At 39.3% G+C, this 19,044-nt stretch overlaps 1 protein-coding gene and 1 long non-coding RNA gene across 3 annotated transcripts in view; one reads left to right on the top strand and one right to left on the bottom strand.

Annotated features, from left to right (window-relative positions):
- Positions 1–19,044, top strand: part of SLIT3 (slit guidance ligand 3) — a 396,000-nt gene that overhangs the window by 272,902 nt on the left and 104,054 nt on the right. For both annotated transcript variants that reach the window (XM_081899114.1, XM_081899113.1), the window contains exons 13-14: positions 7,403–7,546; positions 11,135–11,298. In XM_081899114.1, coding sequence (XP_081755240.1) covers positions 7,403–7,546; positions 11,135–11,298 — 308 coding nt within the window. The remainder of the gene's footprint in view (positions 1–7,402; positions 7,547–11,134; positions 11,299–19,044) is intronic.
- Positions 1–19,044, bottom strand: part of LOC309363150 — a 413,995-nt gene that overhangs the window by 303,684 nt on the left and 91,267 nt on the right. The window lies entirely within an intron of this gene.

The following is a 19,044-nucleotide window of genomic DNA, read 5'->3' as shown; positions in this document are numbered from 1 at the left end:
AGCTAAGGCACTTCAGATTTCACTCAGAGATGGAATGACATGAAGAGCTTTCCCAGCATATCTGCAAGTCCATGCAGAGCAGTGGACCTCCAGTAACAACTCCAGACCTAGGAGTACCCACAAGCTAGTCAATAACCATTTCAAATGCCCAATAATCCTCTTTTGTCATATTTTTATTTTCATTGCAATCTACAAATGTTAGCACATGGAAGCGGTGGTTCTTACTGAAATGGTGTGCTGTCATTTTGTTTGAAACAGGTGGTAACTGTACAGGTTGCATCTACAACTTCCTTCTTGTTTCCTGTTAGCAAAGTATGGCTAGTAAAGAATGCTATAGAATTGTAGATAGCAGTTTTTGAAGCAGTTGCAAAGTTGGTTGCTATTCTAAATGTGCTAACATCCCATTTGTTACAGAGATTTATTCTAGGCTTATGACTGGTGTAGATGTCTTGCTAGGATTGTTTTTGCTGGCATGTAAACTCCGTATTCTGGTTGTGATAAGTTAATTATATATGAGTCTCTCTTGCTATTTATGCATCCTGCTGGCTTTTGATAAAAAAGAACACTATCTGTGATAGATGACAGACATGAAGTGCATTTAGCATGAAGTGGAAAATCCTGTCCCTTTGGCTGATAGTTTTTCATTTCTATTTTTATGAAATGGCAATTTTATAAATTGTTATAATGAGACTGAGTGGTGCTAGGGGGTAGTGAGATATTGTTATTTTTATATATATATATATATATATATATATGCAGGTTTTGGTGTCCTCGGGTGTCTTCCCGTGTAAAAGTTGGGGTGTCTAGGCGACGTTTCGACGAGGTCTCACTCGTCATCTTCAGGCTGGTGCTTTCGGCTTCTTGTTACTGGAACAGAGCAGGATCTCAGTGTTTGAGTTCCTATAAATACTGTTGAGGGGGTGTGGTGTATAGCCTCCAATGTTCTGGGCAGAGAGGAAGTTCCCAGGCTAGTGTGCCTTTTCTTCTTTTGTTCCTTAATTACTTGAGGGATATCCTGAGTGATTTCTTGAGTGATATCCTGAGTACCACTTAGGTGGGTCATTAGGTGTGGATTAGTTGCTAAAGTCTTTGTGTCTTGACCTCTTGAACTTTGTGAAGAGTTTTTCTGAGAAGATGGCTGTACTGCACTTAGTTGTGCTCTGGCTTGGCTTCGTGTATAGGGGCGAGCTGTGGTTTTGTGGCTTGTGTCAGCCAGATCTGTGTAGGGATTGCAGGGGGGTGCAGCATCCGGAGGTGCCTCCATGGTTTGGCTACTGGATGGTGTCTGTAATTTATCTGTGGAGAGGGTCTGGGTTTGGGTCTGGTGTGGTTGATTGGTGATGGCGTTCTGTGTGCCTCTGGATCTGGTGTCAGTTTTTGTGGGGAGGGCTAATTTCCAGATGTCTGGCAAGCGGGATGTGTCGTCACGCTTGTTCATGTTGTGAGGGTGTTTCTCTATCTCGATGGCTTCCATGATTATTCTCTTGTGGTGATGTTCCATGTTAAAGAGCAATTTGGAATCTGCAAAATTAATTTCGTGTCCTGTTTCTTTCATGTGTTGGAAAAGAGAGGAAGTTTTTTCTTCTTTTTTGACGGCATTCTTGTGTTCTGCGATACGTGCATTTATTCGTCTGTTTGTTTGTCCAATGTACGTGGCTGGGCAGACTTTGCAGGGTATTAGCCCTCCCCACAAAAACTGACACCAGATCCAGAGGCACACAGAACGCCATCACCAATCAACCACACCAGACCCAAACCCAGACCCTCTCCACAGATAAATTACAGACACCATCCAGTAGCCAAACCATGGAGGCACCTCCGGATGCTGCACCCCCCTGCAATCCCTACACAGATCTGGCTGACACAAGCCACAAAACCACAGCTCGCCCCTATACACGAAGCCAAGCCAGAGCACAACTAAGTGCAGTACAGCCATCTTCTCAGAAAAACTCTTCACAAAGTTCAAGAGGTCAAGACACAAAGACTTTAGCAACTAATCCACACCTAATGACCCACCTAAGTGGTACTCAGGATATCACTCAAGAAATCACTCAGGATATCCCTCAAGTAATTAAGGAACAAAAGAAGAAAAGGCACACTAGCCTGGGAACTTCCTCTCTGCCCAGAACATTGGAGGCTATACACCACACCCCCTCAACAGTATTTATAGGAACTCAAACACTGAGATCCTGCTCTGTTCCAGTAACAAGAAGCCGAAAGCACCAGCCTGAAGATGACGAGTGAGACCTCGTCGAAACGTCGCCTAGACACCCCAACTTTTACACGGGAAGACACCCGAGGACACCAAAACCTGCATTCCTGTACCCGTGAAAATCTACGAAAGCATATATATATATATATATATATTTGCTTTCGTAGATTTTCACGGGTACAGGAATATATATATATATCAGAAGTAACATATAAAAATATACAAAAATTGTATCATTAGGTATCCATCCAATTTGATGGATATATATTCAAGTTATTTAAATAATTTGAATTTGACTTTTAAACTGTCTTCAATGTGTTGTCATCATCCCTGGATGTCTGAACCATAAAAAGCTTGTCTTGGTTTGAAACATGCTGTTGAACAGTTGGGAAAGTGCCCTCTCATTAGATCTAATTTAGCGTTTAGAAGGCTGTAGATTAGATTTTTTTTTCTTATTAGCCTGGAGACAAAAGGGTAAGAAAAGTCTAATGAGAGATCCAAGTAGCCAGTATAATTTCTGAGGTTTATCAGAAGCTTTGTAGCATATGAAAGTAGTAACTGTTAAGAAATGGTGAAGCCTATTTCAAGTAAGGTTTGTACCAGGAAAGAAAAGGATGTGCAATTCAGTATTGGAATTCAGTTTTTCTTATATCCTGCTAGGTTTCTATAAAGGACTATGCATCTTATTTTTTATTGAATTTCAAGATTTTTGTATGCTATTATTCATTTCTTGAAAAATTACAGTGAAAAACACTGCTAATACTCTCTCTGGAATTTGTCTTCTAAACTATTAAGTATTCTAAAAAATAAATCCAGTTTTGGACTGTTGCATTTGTATTTGTAGTAAACATGATTCAGGAGCAGCCAGTGTGGTGGGATGGTGCCATGCCTTTGCCCTCTGATCGTGCTGCTGCTGCTTACTGTAGGGCAGACAGGCTGGGTGTAGGAGCATGGTTGTTCCAGTGCACCCATGCAGCTCCAGTCTCTTTGTCACCCTTCTCCTCCCCACACCATCCTTGTATGTGAGAGTGGCACCGCTGCCAGCAGGGTGACAGTGTGACACTGCCTCACTGTGCTGGACTTTCCTAGCATGTTTCAGATAACCCTGTGATGGGTAGGGAACTGTCAGTTTTTAGTATCTATAGCAGGGGTCAGCAACCTTTTTCAGCCGTGAGCCGGTCCACCATCCCTCAGATCATGTGGTGGGCCGGACTATATTTTGGAAAGAAAAAAATGAAACAATTCTTATGCCCCACAAAAAGAGATGTGTTTTAAATAAAAGCACACATTCTACTCATGTAAAAACACCAGGCAGGCCCCACAAATAACCCAGAGATGCATTTTAAATAAAAGCACACATTCTACTCATGTAAAAACACCAGGCAGGCCCCACAAATAATCCAGAGATGCATTTTAAATAAAAGGACACATTCTACTCATGTAAAAACATGCTGATTCCCGGACCATCCGCAGGCCAGATTGAGAAGGCAGTTGGGCCGCATCTGGCCACGGGCCTTAGGTTGCCTACCCCTGATCTATAGTTTGAAAGAATTAATAGGTACCTGTCAGGAATGGGTGTCAGGAATAAATCACACAGAGTAAGTCTGCTGAGCAGTGCCAGATCTAATTAGCACAACAACTCTTCTCAGTAGATCTTGCCCCGATGAGGTAGTTGTGGAGACTGACGGTCCCCTCCTTCCCACAGCTGCCTAAATCTCCATCCTGGGTCCTTCCCAAGCAATCTGTCATGGACTGATTGGATGCAGAGGAGTGGTGAGAGGTGCCAGCTGGGAAACCCCAGCTAAACCCCCATGGGAAGAAGTCTCCGAGTCAGGGGATTGGTGGTGGGATGATGGTGAGTGGTCAGAGAGCGAAGACGGGGAGAGGAGGTGTCGGAAGCTGGAAGAGCAAAAGGGTTTAGTGAGCAGGAAGAGTCTGTGACACAGTGCAGTCCGGACTTTGAGACTGAAGTAGAGGCTGGAAAGGAGGGGAGTCAAGAGGCTGTTGAAGAATCAAGAGAGTCTCTCCCTCCTGCTGCGACCAGCTTCCTTACCCGCTGGTCTCCAAGAACGCACACAAAAATGAAGAAAGCAGAACAGAGATTAGTTGTTCACAGATGCAGTTTGAGACTGCATGGGAATAGCACTGGAAAGGAGGAGCCTTAGACAGGGGTGGGAAAACAGAGACTTCAGTCCTCACAACTGTGTCATCCGGGCAAGAACTATCACGCAGGGTTGCTGAGACCACTAGGCCAGAACTGTACTTTAGTTTACTTGAATAATAGTTCACTGGAATTAGTGACTTATTACTTTTGTGCTGACCTGCATCTAACTCTAGCCCTGACACAATCTGAGACAACAAAGACACACTTGTCTCTGCTCATCCCTTTTTATACCTTATCTGGTCCTGGGGCATCGGGGGGGGGACTTGGCACAGCAGGAGGGGGAGGTGCCCTGGCTTCTTCACCAGCCTGACTCATCTCTGCCTCTTGGGCTCCCTCCTCTCCTGCTTCCGCCTTGGATTCTGGTGTTCTCTCTGCCACAGGCTCTCCCTGCTCACTAGACCCTGTTACCTCTTCTGCTTCCAGCAGCTACTCTTCCCAGGCTTCTCCCTCTGACCACTCATTGTTATCTCGCCAACAATCCCCAGGTTCTGAGCCTTGGGGGTTCACTACCTAGTGCCCACCATTCCTCTGTGTCCAGCCAGTCCGTGACACTACCATCTTAATAACATAGGAAGAGCACCTCTGTACCTGACCAAAAACCCATCTAGTCTAGCATCCTCTTCTCACAGTGCCTACAGGAAGCACACAATCAGTACATGAATGTAGCCACTCACGTTTCCCAAAAACCAGCATTCAGAGGCTTAATGTTTCCGATACTGGAAATACTTATTGCAACATCTTGTGGTAGTTTAACTATGCAGTGTGTGAAGAAGTAATTTCTTTTGACTATTCTTTAAAGGTCTTTCTGCTTTGGCACTGCAATTTATTTACAAAACCCGATTGATGTGTTTCTTTTATTTATTATTTTTTAAAATGCTGTGGGATTAGATACCTTGCCCCCATGAGTGGCATTGCCTGAGTAGACTCTCTCACTGACCCAGGAGGCAGAGGCAACTTTTGATCCCCAGTGTCTCCACTTGTTATGGCAGGTTTGGAGTTCTATGGATCAGTGTGGGAGCTGATGCATCAGAGGAGAACATATGGAGAATTTAGCTTTGCATGACACACAGTCATAAGATTACCATTGATAATAGACCAACAGTAAGAAACATATTCACTGTGAATACTTCCTCGCAATGCCTAGTAATATAACACCAGCAGTCCTTCCAAACTATTATTGGTATATCAGAGTCAAGCAATTTATTTCCATGAACTAACATAGCTCCTTAGGTAGAACTTTTTCTGCCTTCATATTCAAGGTGATTTGTTATATATGTAATTGCTAGTACTTGAATAATATATAAACACTTCCCAGTGCACTACGGAACCTGTAATTACTGCTAGCAACTGCTGTAGCACTTAGTGGTAGGTGGGCTCTCAACTGCTGTTAACACCTGTGATATACAAATAGTATGACAGCCATTGTAAAAAAAAGTCTGATATGCAAGACTCCAGTACTAAGAGTACCTTTGTAAACAAGGCACTAGTATAAGATAGTTAAAGAAATTGATACCACAGAGGGACACAATAGCCATATGAAGAATAGGAATAGTGACTGAGTCAGGTTAGAACCTGGATTTCTTCAGACCCTCAGTACCTATATTCTACCCCATAGTACGTAGTTTGACTTCTGCTACTGCGCTTTTCCCCATTTAGTTTTATCCATTTTTGTTGTTTGTGTTAATTTTATAAGAATTGTTAATGATGCTATGATAAAAAAAGCAGGCAAGAGAAAAGAGGGGTCTTTGTCTAAATTTCTTTTCATAATTCTTTCTGGTTATTAGTGTACTGTACTTAAAATGATTTCTAGCTTATCTGATAATGACAGACACCTGTATTTTCTTGTTGTACTTCTAGTTATTCTCTGATAGTTTGCTTGCTTGTCTTCTCTGATCAGAAAATTAAAATGTTGGTGAGGGCAAATGCTACAGTAATGTCTTTCTTTTCTTTTTCAAACCAATTATTTTCTATCATTCTGTTTTGGAAGCTCAGGTTATTCTTTAAACACTTGAAATTGTATTCATGTTACTACATCAGTTATGAGAATATTAATTGTGCACAAGGGTTGTTGATAATCTAATCTTTTTGCTTGCCACTTCAGTACACATTCTTAAAAAGGGCTTAGTTAAAAAGCGTATCACTTTGGCAAATTATGACTTTTTTCTTTTTCTTTTGAGATGAATTTTAGTATTGTGATATAGTACTGTTGTGCATATTCATTGTGAGATGGATAATATTAATACATAAGCAGGTAGCAGTTGATAGGCGTTCTTTTGGAAACAACTGCTTCATAGCACTTCCCTTTTGAGCTATCACTTTGTGAGTTATTCAGATATGGCAGATAGTGATGGAAGTTCAGGAATAAGCTGTAGCTTAGACAAACACAAGTAGTTTCTCTCTTCTAACCACTTCTAATCTGTTATACTCCCATAAGTTTAAATTCCAGAACACTGGGCATTATATTCCCTCTGTGTAAGCTCATAACTCTGACATTTACTGCTTCAAAGAACACAAGGCTACATAAGGGGTGTGACCAAAGCCACAAAATCTTTCTCAATTTGCTTATTACACACAATTAACATGGGATTCTCACTCTCTAATAACAGGTGCAGACATTCAGCTCCAAATTCACTTTTTTAAATTATACCATCATAAGTGATGTGTGGAAAGGCCCTCAGAGGGATAGTCCCAGTTCTATGAAATAACTAGACAACTCCAGCAGGTTAAATGAAATATTGTGGTATGTGCCTGTCCCATTAAGAAACTTAATGTACCATGTTAAACTTGTTAATACACAACTCCTTGCAAGACAGAATGGTTTGTTGTTTGTTTGTTTTTAAGGGATGCTTTATATTCTACTATTTACATGTATTCTGTTTTGACGGCAGCCGAGGTAACCTGAGAAACCTATATACCACAGTGCATCACTTCTAATACCATTCTTTTCTATTGCTTGCTCAGAAAAGCTTTGTTTAGTCCTCAGTAATATTTGTATTTTAAAACTATTTTTTTTGTTTTGTTTACAGGCTTCTGAATGCCAATAAGATCAACTGCCTGAGAGTAAACACCTTTCAAGATTTGCATAATCTCAATTTGCTGTCTCTCTATGATAATAAGCTGCAGACTATCAGTAAAGGACTTTTTGTCCCTCTCCAAACAATTCAAACTCTGTGAGTATCCAAGAATGTTGTTTTTGATGATGATGATGATTATGATTATGATGATGATGGTGATGAAATTGGTTAGTCACTTTATCTTGCCCAAGGCAACCCAAAGTGATTTACCAACAAACAAACAGCTACACATAGATACATTAAAACTATCCATCCCAAACACTCAATGTTTTCAGATATGGAGGACATGGCATAATCTTGTGATCTTGTACCATTCCTTAGTTCTGAGTAACACTATGCCTGCCAGAGCGCTAAAGGCTCCAACCCACAGGGGTGTGGGCAGTTGAAGTGTTGAGAGGTTGATAAATAAAGAAGCAGACAAAAAGATGGAAGAAAAGTGTTATGGACAGAGCAGATAGAAAAGAGAATGAAAGGTACAGAAAAGGGGAAGAAAATAGATAAAGGCTGGAAGGGGGAAATTGGCAGTATTTTAAAACATTTAATTTTCCAAAATTTTAATTTTTTTAAAGAGGTAAGAATATTATATTTTGCCTTCCTTACTGATTCAAGATAATAAGAAAACATGAGAATAGTTATAGCTGCAAGTGGCAGCAGCAGTGCCTGCAGCTTCATTGGTAGTAGAGACTTGTGTTACCCCATGGTAGTTGAGATTTGTGTTGCTCAGAGGTATTGGTCTGCTGCGAGAATTAGAATTTTGACACAGTCAGAATTAAGTCATACAACTCACTCATTGCAACACAGCATGAGAGAGAATGTTTGCTGTTCACAGTTGCCCTTATATACATTGCTAGTGACAGAGACTTCTCCATAGTATTGACTTTGCTACTGCTGCTGCTGACGACGACATGTCATGGCTGGCTCTCCTGTTGGGCCTTGCCTTTTTCCAGGTTACTACTATACCTGGCAGGTAGATAGCTCAGCTAGCCTGTGTTGCTGCTGTACCTCATCCCACTCCATTCACAATATTATATCTTCGTATATTGTATGCTTATTGTGTTCATTTTACGCAGTTGCTAATATGAACAGACTCCAAACAAACTGGATATAGTAAGTAGATATTTAGGCTAGAAACCAAAGATGGGATAGGTGCATAGAGTGGGAAATCCACCTAACCAGTGTTTTGTGTCCCAATTTCACTACTGCAGTTCCACTGCTAAACATGTTAGTCATTGTCTAATTAAAAGGTGGTTTCAAAATAAGGAACCAAAGTTCAACCTACATACAGTGGTACCTCTGGTTATGAACTTAATTCGTTCTGGAGGTCCATTCTTAACCTGAAACCGTTCTTAACCTGAGGTACCACTTTAGCTAATGGGGCCTGCTGCGCTGCCGCCGCGCAATTTCTGTTCTCATCCTGAGGTATTTGATTTTTTGGCACTTCTCTTGGCCTTGTATTACATTCTGTTGGGAACAATTGTTCAATGGCTTTGCACAACTAAAATAATCAGTATCAGTCCCTACTAAAAATCTTTATATTTAAATTGTATTCCCACTTTTGCCCATTAAACATTACATATTATCCCTTTTTGGTGATTTAGTTGCTGTTAAAATATGGGAGGTTCCCCCCTCCAAAAAAGTATCAATTTGATCAATTTTTGTTTTCTTTCTTATAGTGAATGATGGTATCATGTTGTAAGGCTTAAGCGGAGTCAAAATTGTTTTATTTTTATTAGATGAGTTGTATATACAATTTTTGACAGTTTCTTGGATAGCCATTTATCACATGTGTGAGAGAATTCTTTTATTTTGAATAAGCTAAGCTGCTTGGCACCATCAGAAACTTTTTTGGTTTCCTCACCAATTTAAACTCTTGAAATTAATACAGTGTAAGTCTTCAGTGACCAAAGCTAGCCAGAGGCCTCTTTACAAAAAATTGATCAGGAAACCACTTGAACCTTCCTTAAAATGGAAGAAGAGTTTGGATTTGATATCCTGCTTTATCACTACCCGAAGGAATCTCAAAGCGGCTAACATTCTCCTTTCCCTTCCTCCCCCACAACAAACACTCTGTGAGGTGAGTGGGGCTGAGAGACTTCAAAGAAGTGTGACTAGCCCAAGGTCACCCAGCAGCTGCATGTGGAGGAGCGGGGAAGTGAACCCGGTTCACCAAATTACGAGTCTACCGCTCTTAATCACTACACCACACTGGCTGCTTTGTGCAATGAGTCATTTATGTGTAGCAGCTTGCCACATTGACTCGTGACCTTTTTGCCCTTTGGAATCAGACATACCACACAATACAAGTTAATCCAGGTGAAGATCTGGAGCACATTAATAGGTTGTTTGTTGGATAAATGGCCTGTAAAACAGCACTGGGTTGTTGTTGTTTTTTTAATGCCTCTTTGATTCTTCCCTAAATCTCAATTCATTTATATCTTTTTATTTTACTGGTTTGCATATACAGTGGTACCTTGGGTTACATACACTTCAGGTTGCATACGCTTCAGGTTACAGACTCCACTAACCCAGAAATAGTACCTCGGTTTAAGTACTTTGCTTCAGGATGAGAACAGAAATCGTGCTCCGGCAGCGCGGCGGCAGCAGGAGGCCCCATTAGCTAAAGTGGTGCTTCAGGTTAAGAACAGTTTCAGGTAAAGAACGGACCTCCGGAACGAATTAAGTACTTAACCTGAGGTACCACTGTAATAAAAAGATTCAAAAATATTGAAAAATAGAAAAACAATCTAAAGTAAGGAGGATTAGTTACTGTTGTCATACATAATCAGCTGAGGTGACTTTAACCTGTATCAAAAGTGCCTAACCCAGGCTTCTTTAACCTCGGCCCTCCATATGTTTTTGGCCTACAACTCCCATGATCCCTAGCTAGTAGGACCAGTGGTCAGGGATGATGGGAATTGTAGTCTCAAAAAACATCTGGAGGACCGAATTTGAGGAAGTCTGGCCTAACCCTTTGAGGAAATTTTATGGTGGGGCAGGGCCAGTCCCTTTCTTTTATTTTTATTCTTTGCTATTTGCTTATTAGAAATCGAATCCAAGTGGCATGACATGTTTTCCCACTTACTCAATTCAAGATTCTAATAAATATTGACTTGTTATATTTTACCTACACTTTTGTTGTTATATTACTTGGGTTCTAGTTTCAGGATCAATTTTGTTCAGGATCCCTCAGGAGTAAATCTATTTTACATAAGGATTTAGCAGCTCTGACCAGCACACTTACATTTTAAGTTCATTTGTAGACTGCTTACTGGCCAAAAATACACTAGTTTACAAACATGAATTTGTTGTCTGCAATGCTTTAGTTTTGTGATAAGAATTATTTTAATCCTTGTATTTCTAAAAAGATGCATTCAACTGCAGGGTATTGTGGCATGAAAACAGTGCCTTTTGTAGACAGAAGGTCTGTGCCCTTTAAAAGCAAGCTTTGCTATATTAATTTTTGTTTCCTTCTTGAAAAGGCTTGCTGCAGACTTAATGGGCTAAAAAATAAGATAGTTCACAGAATTTCTTCCATTCAAGTACAGCTCCATGTGGCTTCCGCCAGGCCTGGTGTATTGGAAGCTGATTCAATTACTCTATTCTTCAGTTTTATGTTTGTAAGAAACAATGATGGAGTACAATGTCACAGGTCACTTCTGGTTAAACATCCCATCCCTCTTGCAGGCATTTAGCTCAGAATCCATTTGTGTGCGACTGCCATTTGAAGTGGCTGGCTGATTACCTGCAGGATAATCCAATAGAAACCAGCGGCGCTCGATGCAGCAGCCCACGTCGCCTTGCCAACAAACGAATCAGCCAGATCAAGAGCAAGAAGTTCCGTTGCTCAGGTAATTCATTTATCCAGGCTGTACTGCACTTTCAGTTCAGAAATAAGCAGGTCCAGAGAGCCCACTAATCAAATCTGTAGGACAGTGTTTGCTATAATGGATATTATGTAGCATCTTTCTGAAATTAAATTTGGAGAATTGGATTAGTCCTCCAGAAAACCTATTTACCTTATGCATTAAAAGAGAGGCAACCCTTTAGCTTGCCTTGTGGTTTATATATTTATATAGGTACAAAGATAGGATGTAATTTTAAAAGAATGCAGGACTGTATACTGCCTCTAAAAGAGATAAGGTACAAGTGGCCAAATATGTCATATGACTTCTTCTTTAAGAAATAAAAGAATTCAAATGTTTCATTCATAAGAAAAGATCTTACTAACTGAATAAAGGGTTTGTCATGAGGACTTATTTTGCCAGTCAATGAAAGCATGCTTTGTTTTAACTATTTTGACAAACCCCCTCAGGTGACTTTTCAGTAACAATGGTGCAGTCAGTATCTCTTTAGAGGTAGTAGATGTGGAGATAGTTGCAGAGGCCTCTTTTAAGTAAGTAAATAAATAAATTGGCTAGAAGTGCTCCTGGGCAGGAGTGGGGAGTGCCCAACATCTGAAGAATAAAATCAAAGAGATAATACTGATGAGATGATTGGGAGAGGAGAGTCTTTTTTTAAAAAAAATGTCTGGCAAGTTCTATGCTCTATGGATGAACTATAAAACAGTGGCATAACATGAATGAAAGGAAGGAAGGAAGGAAGGAAGGAAGGAAGGAAGGAAGGAAGGAAGATGGATGCACCACATAGGTCTGTGCAACTTGTGCGACCCACTTGCCAAATTCAACCTACTGGCCATAAATGGCAGTTCACCAGAAGATCAGTAAAGCCTCTTTCTTTTTATCCTGCTTTTAAGACAATTATTGTGTCCCAAAGAGAGTCAAATAAACAAGAGAGTGAGAAGTCCCACCACTAGACTTACAAACTAAAACGATAAGACACACAAGGTAAGGGCAGTAGAGGGAAAAGGTTGGCTAGGGAGATAAGTTCTTCAAGGCCAGAATATAGTACAGTTGCGAACTACAAGAATTTATATCCAATTTGGACCAGGCTGATCTTCCATCTCTGGTGTTCTTGCTTGAATAGAAGTTGGTGGCTCTTGTTCTTTAGGACAGTTTATGGGGACAGATTTGCTTCTGTGATCACTGGACAGCTAGCAGCTGGAACCTAGTGTTTTTTTCCTCCCAGGAAGGGGAAAAACAGGCTCCCTGCAGCTGCTCCTTCTTTAGTGGATATATTTAGCCAGGTTGGTCTTCTTATTACCATGATGATTTGGCCAATGGCAGAGTATGTTGCCCTTCAGCTCCACTGGGCAACTCCTCAGGTTAGCTGTCCAGCTGGTCTTCATGTCAAGCCAGGGATGGTGAGCTTTGTTCAGCTTGGTAGGTCTCAATTTATGCCATTTTAGGTTCACAAAATGTTAAAGGCAATAGCAGCATTCAGAACTGAGAATGGCAAAAAGCATCTCCACTAGTTGCCCATGAGAACTGTGCCACATTGGCATCATAATATAAACAACTAGGCAACCTGAATTAAAAATACGGTGTTTTAATAGTGTTTGATGTTCAATTGATGTCCCTTTGTGTTGCAAAATTGTGGCTGAATGGAAGGATGAAATATTCTGGAAGAAAAGCAACGGTTAACTCTTATGGAAGCCATACAATAAGTGTATGGCTTATATGACAACCGCTTAGAGACTATTCTGATTGAGCAATATACAAATGGTTGTAATAAATAAAATAAATTATTAGTCAAGCTGGCCTTTAAGATTGTAAACATTCAAAAAACAATGTAATTGAAAGAAATATTAAAAATTTATTGTAATGTTTGATCATTTTAACACACCTCATGTCTAGAGCTCTGCAGTTGATTCAGAGTATTACAGATTGGGATTTTTTCAAGTCTCAATCAATGATTACTGTTAGTCTGTGTTTCATCTTTTAGGCATGTGCAGAGGGCCGTTTTGTAATATTCTAGTTGCTCACATTGTAAGGATGGTATACTGCTAAGTTTTCCTCAGAGCAGACCGATTTAAATTAATGAACCCAACTTAGTGTTGTTCATTAATTCAGTGGGTCTACTCTGAGTAAAAGTTAGTTGTCTACTTCCTCATGTTATTTACACATAAATGATTTAAATGTGTAGCAGTGGTATAATATGCCACCTCTTTCAGTGTTGAGAGCTTCAAGTATGGGTAGATTTTTATGCGGCAGAAAATCATTAAGTAGACTGAGAAGAAAAAATGGCTGTCATTGATGGAATATGTTGCAGTACCTTCACATAAAAATGCTACCTTTTCCTCCTGAAAAAAGGATTATGATATATTGCACTTCTGACAACTAAGAGCAGATGGCAGAAGACACTAGTTTCTTTGTGAGGAAAGATGACATCTACCCTTCTTTTCCTCAATAAGCCTTCATTCATAAACTGCCCTTTGTCAATACAGTAAAAGTTATGGCATCTAAATCATATTTATGTAGAGAATATTAATTATATAAATAAGTTAGCGTTCTGCTTGCAAAACATTAAATTTACTTCAAGTTTTATGTATCCAATTAATTTTGCTGTTTTTCACCTTCCTTTTAGAGCTTCCTCTGCTTCCCCCCCCCAAAAAAGTGTTCCATAGGGTTGGGGAAAACAAAAGGAGGATAGTAGAGGGGGTTGGGGGAAGAAGCAGAAATTTGGGCAAATTTCCCCCCTTGCTCTTCCATTCACTGAAGTTTCTATTGAATCAAAGAATATTCCATTAATGGAAAGACTGTGCTTGATACAACCTTGTGGTATTTTGACCAAATGTCTTGTTGTAAAACCATATCTGTTCCACAAAAATTAATCAATGTGTACTCATATTTAAAGAAAATGATTGTTAAAACAATACCAGTAAGAGTCAACATGGTGCAGGGGGTGGGCTTGGATATGGATTCAAATTCACCTCAGCAGTGGATGCTTTGGGAAGTTACAGTTAAGTTCAGTCAAATGAAGCAATAATTTATTAATTTATTTTCCATGTATTGGAATACATCATTCTTTTAATCGAAAGAAAAATGCATTTTGGATAATAACTAGTGAAATTGATTTTCATTGGTGGGAAGGAAAACTGCATACAACTGGAAACAAGTTTTACTCACATTCTATGTCTTTGTGTGCTTAGCTTTTGGTCAATAGTTATGTAGGTGTAAACAATACATAAATTCAAAAACTTAAGTCATGTGATATGGCTTAATTATGGAGGTATGGAGTCAGTTGTGTCTGAAAATCATACTTGGGCCTAATTGCATGGAAGCTCTTGTCCATAGTTATACAGAGAATATTTGATGGGATCTTTAGAGAGGAGACAACGGTGCTTTGCATATCTGTAATAAGTGTTTTACAAGTCCTATTATGATGAAGACAGCAATGTTAAAAATTGTAGCCAAACTATGTCAATCTTGTGCATACTTACCTTAAACTTAATGAAACTCAATTCTGAGTAGACATTCATAGGACTGCACTGTGAATTTTTCCTTTTGATAGAATTCTGCTTGGTATCTTCCATGTGTAGTTCTTGACAACTAAGACTCATTGAATTTGGTGTTTACTCTCTGTAAATTGGATATAGGATTGCAGCCTGCGTTTGCAAGAAATTATAGTAAACAATATATATACAGTACTTCTAAAGTATATATAATCATTGTACATGATGAGAGCTGGCCATTGCATGTATGGTGCATGTGAATGAAAACATATAGTGTTTTTAGCATTGCTTTGAGAGGCAATTAATTTTTGAAGATACTTGTTTCATACAGGATATAGTGGAGAAATGTAGGTGATGGGATCTTTAGATTACTTGTTTTGATGGCTTTTTAATTTAAAGGGGATGTAGTAGTTTTGTCTCTCATCCTGAACTGAAGAAACTCAGATTATATTGTGTGAAGAAAAGTTCTCATTTGCCTGACATATTGCAAAGCAAGGTTGATCTGCCTGCATTTGCAAATATTAGATTTAATTGAATGGCTTTTAAATCCTCTGTGCTTGGACCGTTATAAAAATTCAAAGCAGAATATGGATGGGGACATTTTTTCCTAGCTGCAGCCTTGCTATGTATTAAATATGAATTCTCAGAAAAGAGAGGAATGCTGCCATTTTGGGTAACAGTCATAAAAGCAGTCTTCTCCCTCGGTTGCACCTGCCCAGTGGCAGCCAAGCATCAAGTGAGACATGCCAACTCTATTTCACCAGAGGCTCTCCTTCTCAGCAGGCTTGTTCGCTTGGCATCTTTTGATTAAGATAACTGCTATACAGATTTGTTTTCTAAAGGGAAATCAAAAGGAATCCAGCAGCAGATTGTACTTGCTCAATGGCAGTCCTGCGCCGCTTTAGAATTGGCAGGGCTCCTTGATTAGTGTGCAGCTCTGTGGTGTGCACTGCCAATGGCATGAGAAATATTACTCCGCTCAGAGAAACGTCTCTTTTTGTTTTCTCTTGTAGGTTTCTTTTTGTCCACTCTTTCTGTCGCATTTGACTAGCAGTTGATTGATCTGTCCATGTTCTGCGGTTTCCCTGCTAATGAACGGATATTTAAAGGAAACAGAAAGTCACTAGAGCTTTGCCCTTTCCTGCAATAACAATACGAGTTTTTCCCCCTCATTTGAAGCTCTGATAACCAAATGTGTTTTCCCAGTATCTGCAGCATTTGATTCTTGTTCTATTTAACTGATTTAATTAGCTGCTACAATGCCAGATAGTTGTCATACACACCACTAGCACAACTAACAATGAAGGTAGGACAATGAGCCATCTGCCAACAGAAATCTCTCCCTGTCACATGCTGCCTCTCAGTAATTCAATCCAAATTGATGATAGCAGCATTGGTACAAATGTGGAAGACTGAGGCGGCATAGGCACCCGCATATTTAGTGACACTTTTTGTAACCTCTATCATTACAGCACCATTATTTGTGTCAGAGCATGTTGTCCTCCATTTATCAACATTTGTAGAAGAAAGGTGGTCTTCGTGGCATTTTGGATCACGGCCTGAGTTCTCAACAAGTGTTTTCATAGTGGTGATTTCAAATATCATTGGCCATTGGTCCAAGGCGGCATCAAGTGCATGTGCTGCTTTGTGCACCATGTCACTTCCCTCTCCCTTGGTATGCATTGAATGGTATTAGGCGGGCAAAAAAAATAGAAGCTAACAGCCCAGCTTGCACTAAAATTTCTTCCTAGAGTAGACTATAACATAACACATGTTAAGCCGTGGTGTCTGGATTAACAGCAGTTCTAATAGTAGTGGTTCTGTTTTCCTACAGGTCTGTTCAAATGACAAAATTCTCATGATCGTAAAGGAAATTCAGCTAAACATGAATGTAGCCTATCTTGAGCACAATTAAAGCATAAGTAATAAAATAAAAATATAATGTAATGTAAAATATAAAATAATGATAAAATTAATAATAATAATAATAATAATAATAATAATAATAATAATAATAATAATAATAATGTAATAGAAACTGAAAAGGAAAAAGCAAATATAACATTCCGTGCTAGCTTCAGGTGTTGGTTTCCATTTTAATGTAGCGTTTCCCCATCCATAAGAGTCTTCAAATCTTATATATCTGCATTGCAATTTTTTATCCGTTTTATACCAGTATAATTGTAATGGCTTAACCCCAAAATTCTGGGAGGTCTCTGTTATGGAGTCCTACTTTGCTTAAAGAACTTCAGTTACAGGGTTTCCCAGGAAGATGGAATGACTGGTGTAGGCATGCCCTTGATCATGCGGACCGTCTTCAGATCAGGAAATTTGTTTAATGATGAGGGAAATAGGATGCTGGACTAGATAAGCCTTTGGTTAGATGGGGCTGCTGTTATGGGACTGAGCCCCATTGAACACTGTTGGGTTTACTTCCATGTAGGCATACTTAGAATTGTGCTGTGAGGGTCCTTCTCTTAATTGTGGGCAGTCTCACATACATAATAAACTTCCTGCTTAACTATCTGTGGCATATATGAAAATGCTGTATCCTTGCTTTAACATTAAGGGAATTTTAAAGGAAACAAACACTATCAAAATAATTAGGAATATCAAAATAATTATAAGAAAATAATACATTAGTCTTAAAAGAGGCTGATTGTTTCAGAAATTACTACTGTATTGGCTGGACGCTTTATTAAGAAGAGTAAGAGTATTGCATTACTGTATTAAATCACTAGATACTGTGGTGTATATATGTTGTTCACAATTTGAGCATGCTCACTTTGTATGATCTGTTGAACCTTCATTGAAGGCTGTCAATTGCAGACCTTTAACTGGATTCCTACCACACACCTTCAGAAATTTGTGGTCATTATTCTCATGCACTAACAATCTGTGCTATAGGGCGGGGGGGGGGGTTTGCATTTGTAGCAATAAGTATTGACTTCTTGAACTTCAGCTCCTTTATGCATGGGAGAAATGGACAGCAGCTCTCAATGAAATCTCCAGCTTGTGCTTCTCCATGCTGCTTCCTCTTCAACGCTCCTCTCTCTTTGGCGGCTGCCTAACTCTGACTCTGACTTGATGGGATTTTCCTTTGTGCTTGATCTAACCATGTGGTAGAACAATACAAATTGAACATGGTTCTGTCAAGCACCATGGAAGGCTCCATGCTTTCCTGCAGCATGGCATGCTGGGATACTTCTGCTGTTTTCAGAACCGTCAAAAGGTGAGCTATTTTCTTGTTTTGACAGGAAAAGTGATTTTAAAAAGAATCATTATGGTTAAGAAAATTCCATAAAACTAGAAGGCTTACTGCAGATCTCACAAACAGAAAATCCTCAAATGGATAAAAGCAATCAGAGATCAACTTTGCAAAAATCTTGCATGTGACTTTATTTACTTATGAAAAATTCTAAACTGTGTCTTCAGTCAAAACATGAACTCTAGGTGTTATTCATAAAAATCCCAGATATAAATGCAATATTGAAATAAACAAATATCAAAACATTATGAATGGTATTCAGAGTAGACTCAGTTAAATTTGTGAATGTGACTGTTAGGTCCATTAATTTCAGTAGGTCCAGTCTGAGTACAACTCTGTAAGGTATGAGAAGTTATAACTGCAACAAGTTGCATTAATTCCTCTTAAAATGAACAAATAGAACATTTAGTTCATTTATTACATTTATTGCTTTCAACTTCAGTGATTATTTCTTGGCAGGAGACATTTTGTAAAAGATGTTAGCATTGCATCGTTAGCTGAAGATGGCAAGCAAGGCACAGTATTTGGCTATGATCTGCACTTTTGAGTAACACTGGGGATAGAGGTGTGAGTGTTTGGATATCAAATGTAGCTATTTAAGAAAATGTTGGTGTTGAACTAATCAGCATTCAATCATAGAATTGTAGAATTGCAAGGGATCTCGAGGGTCAACTAGTCCATTCTGCTTGAAAGTGTACATGGTCACACAATTGGTTCAAATCCTTTTCTTGGCCTTATTTAATGTCACAGAACCAACTCTTTCAAATATAGTGAAACTGAGTTTAAAAGTCATTAAGTACTGCCAAGATAGTTGGGAGAGACACTGCTGAAACCCCCAGTTCCAATGCTTAGGTTGCTGAGATGTGTGGACCTTACAGCAATTGATAAGCTTATAAAGAGGATGTTTATAGGACAGTGTGCGTGCAGCAGTTTGAAAATATACCTGGCAAATGAACTTACTACATATTGGATAAC

The sequence above is a fragment of the Podarcis melisellensis genome, assembly GCF_964234715.1.
Source record: "Podarcis melisellensis genome assembly, chromosome: 2".
Classification (NCBI taxonomy): Eukaryota; Metazoa; Chordata; class Lepidosauria; order Squamata; family Lacertidae; genus Podarcis; species Podarcis melisellensis.
The sequence above is the reverse complement of the archived record's forward strand: the minus strand, read 5'-3'. Positions and strand labels throughout refer to the sequence as shown.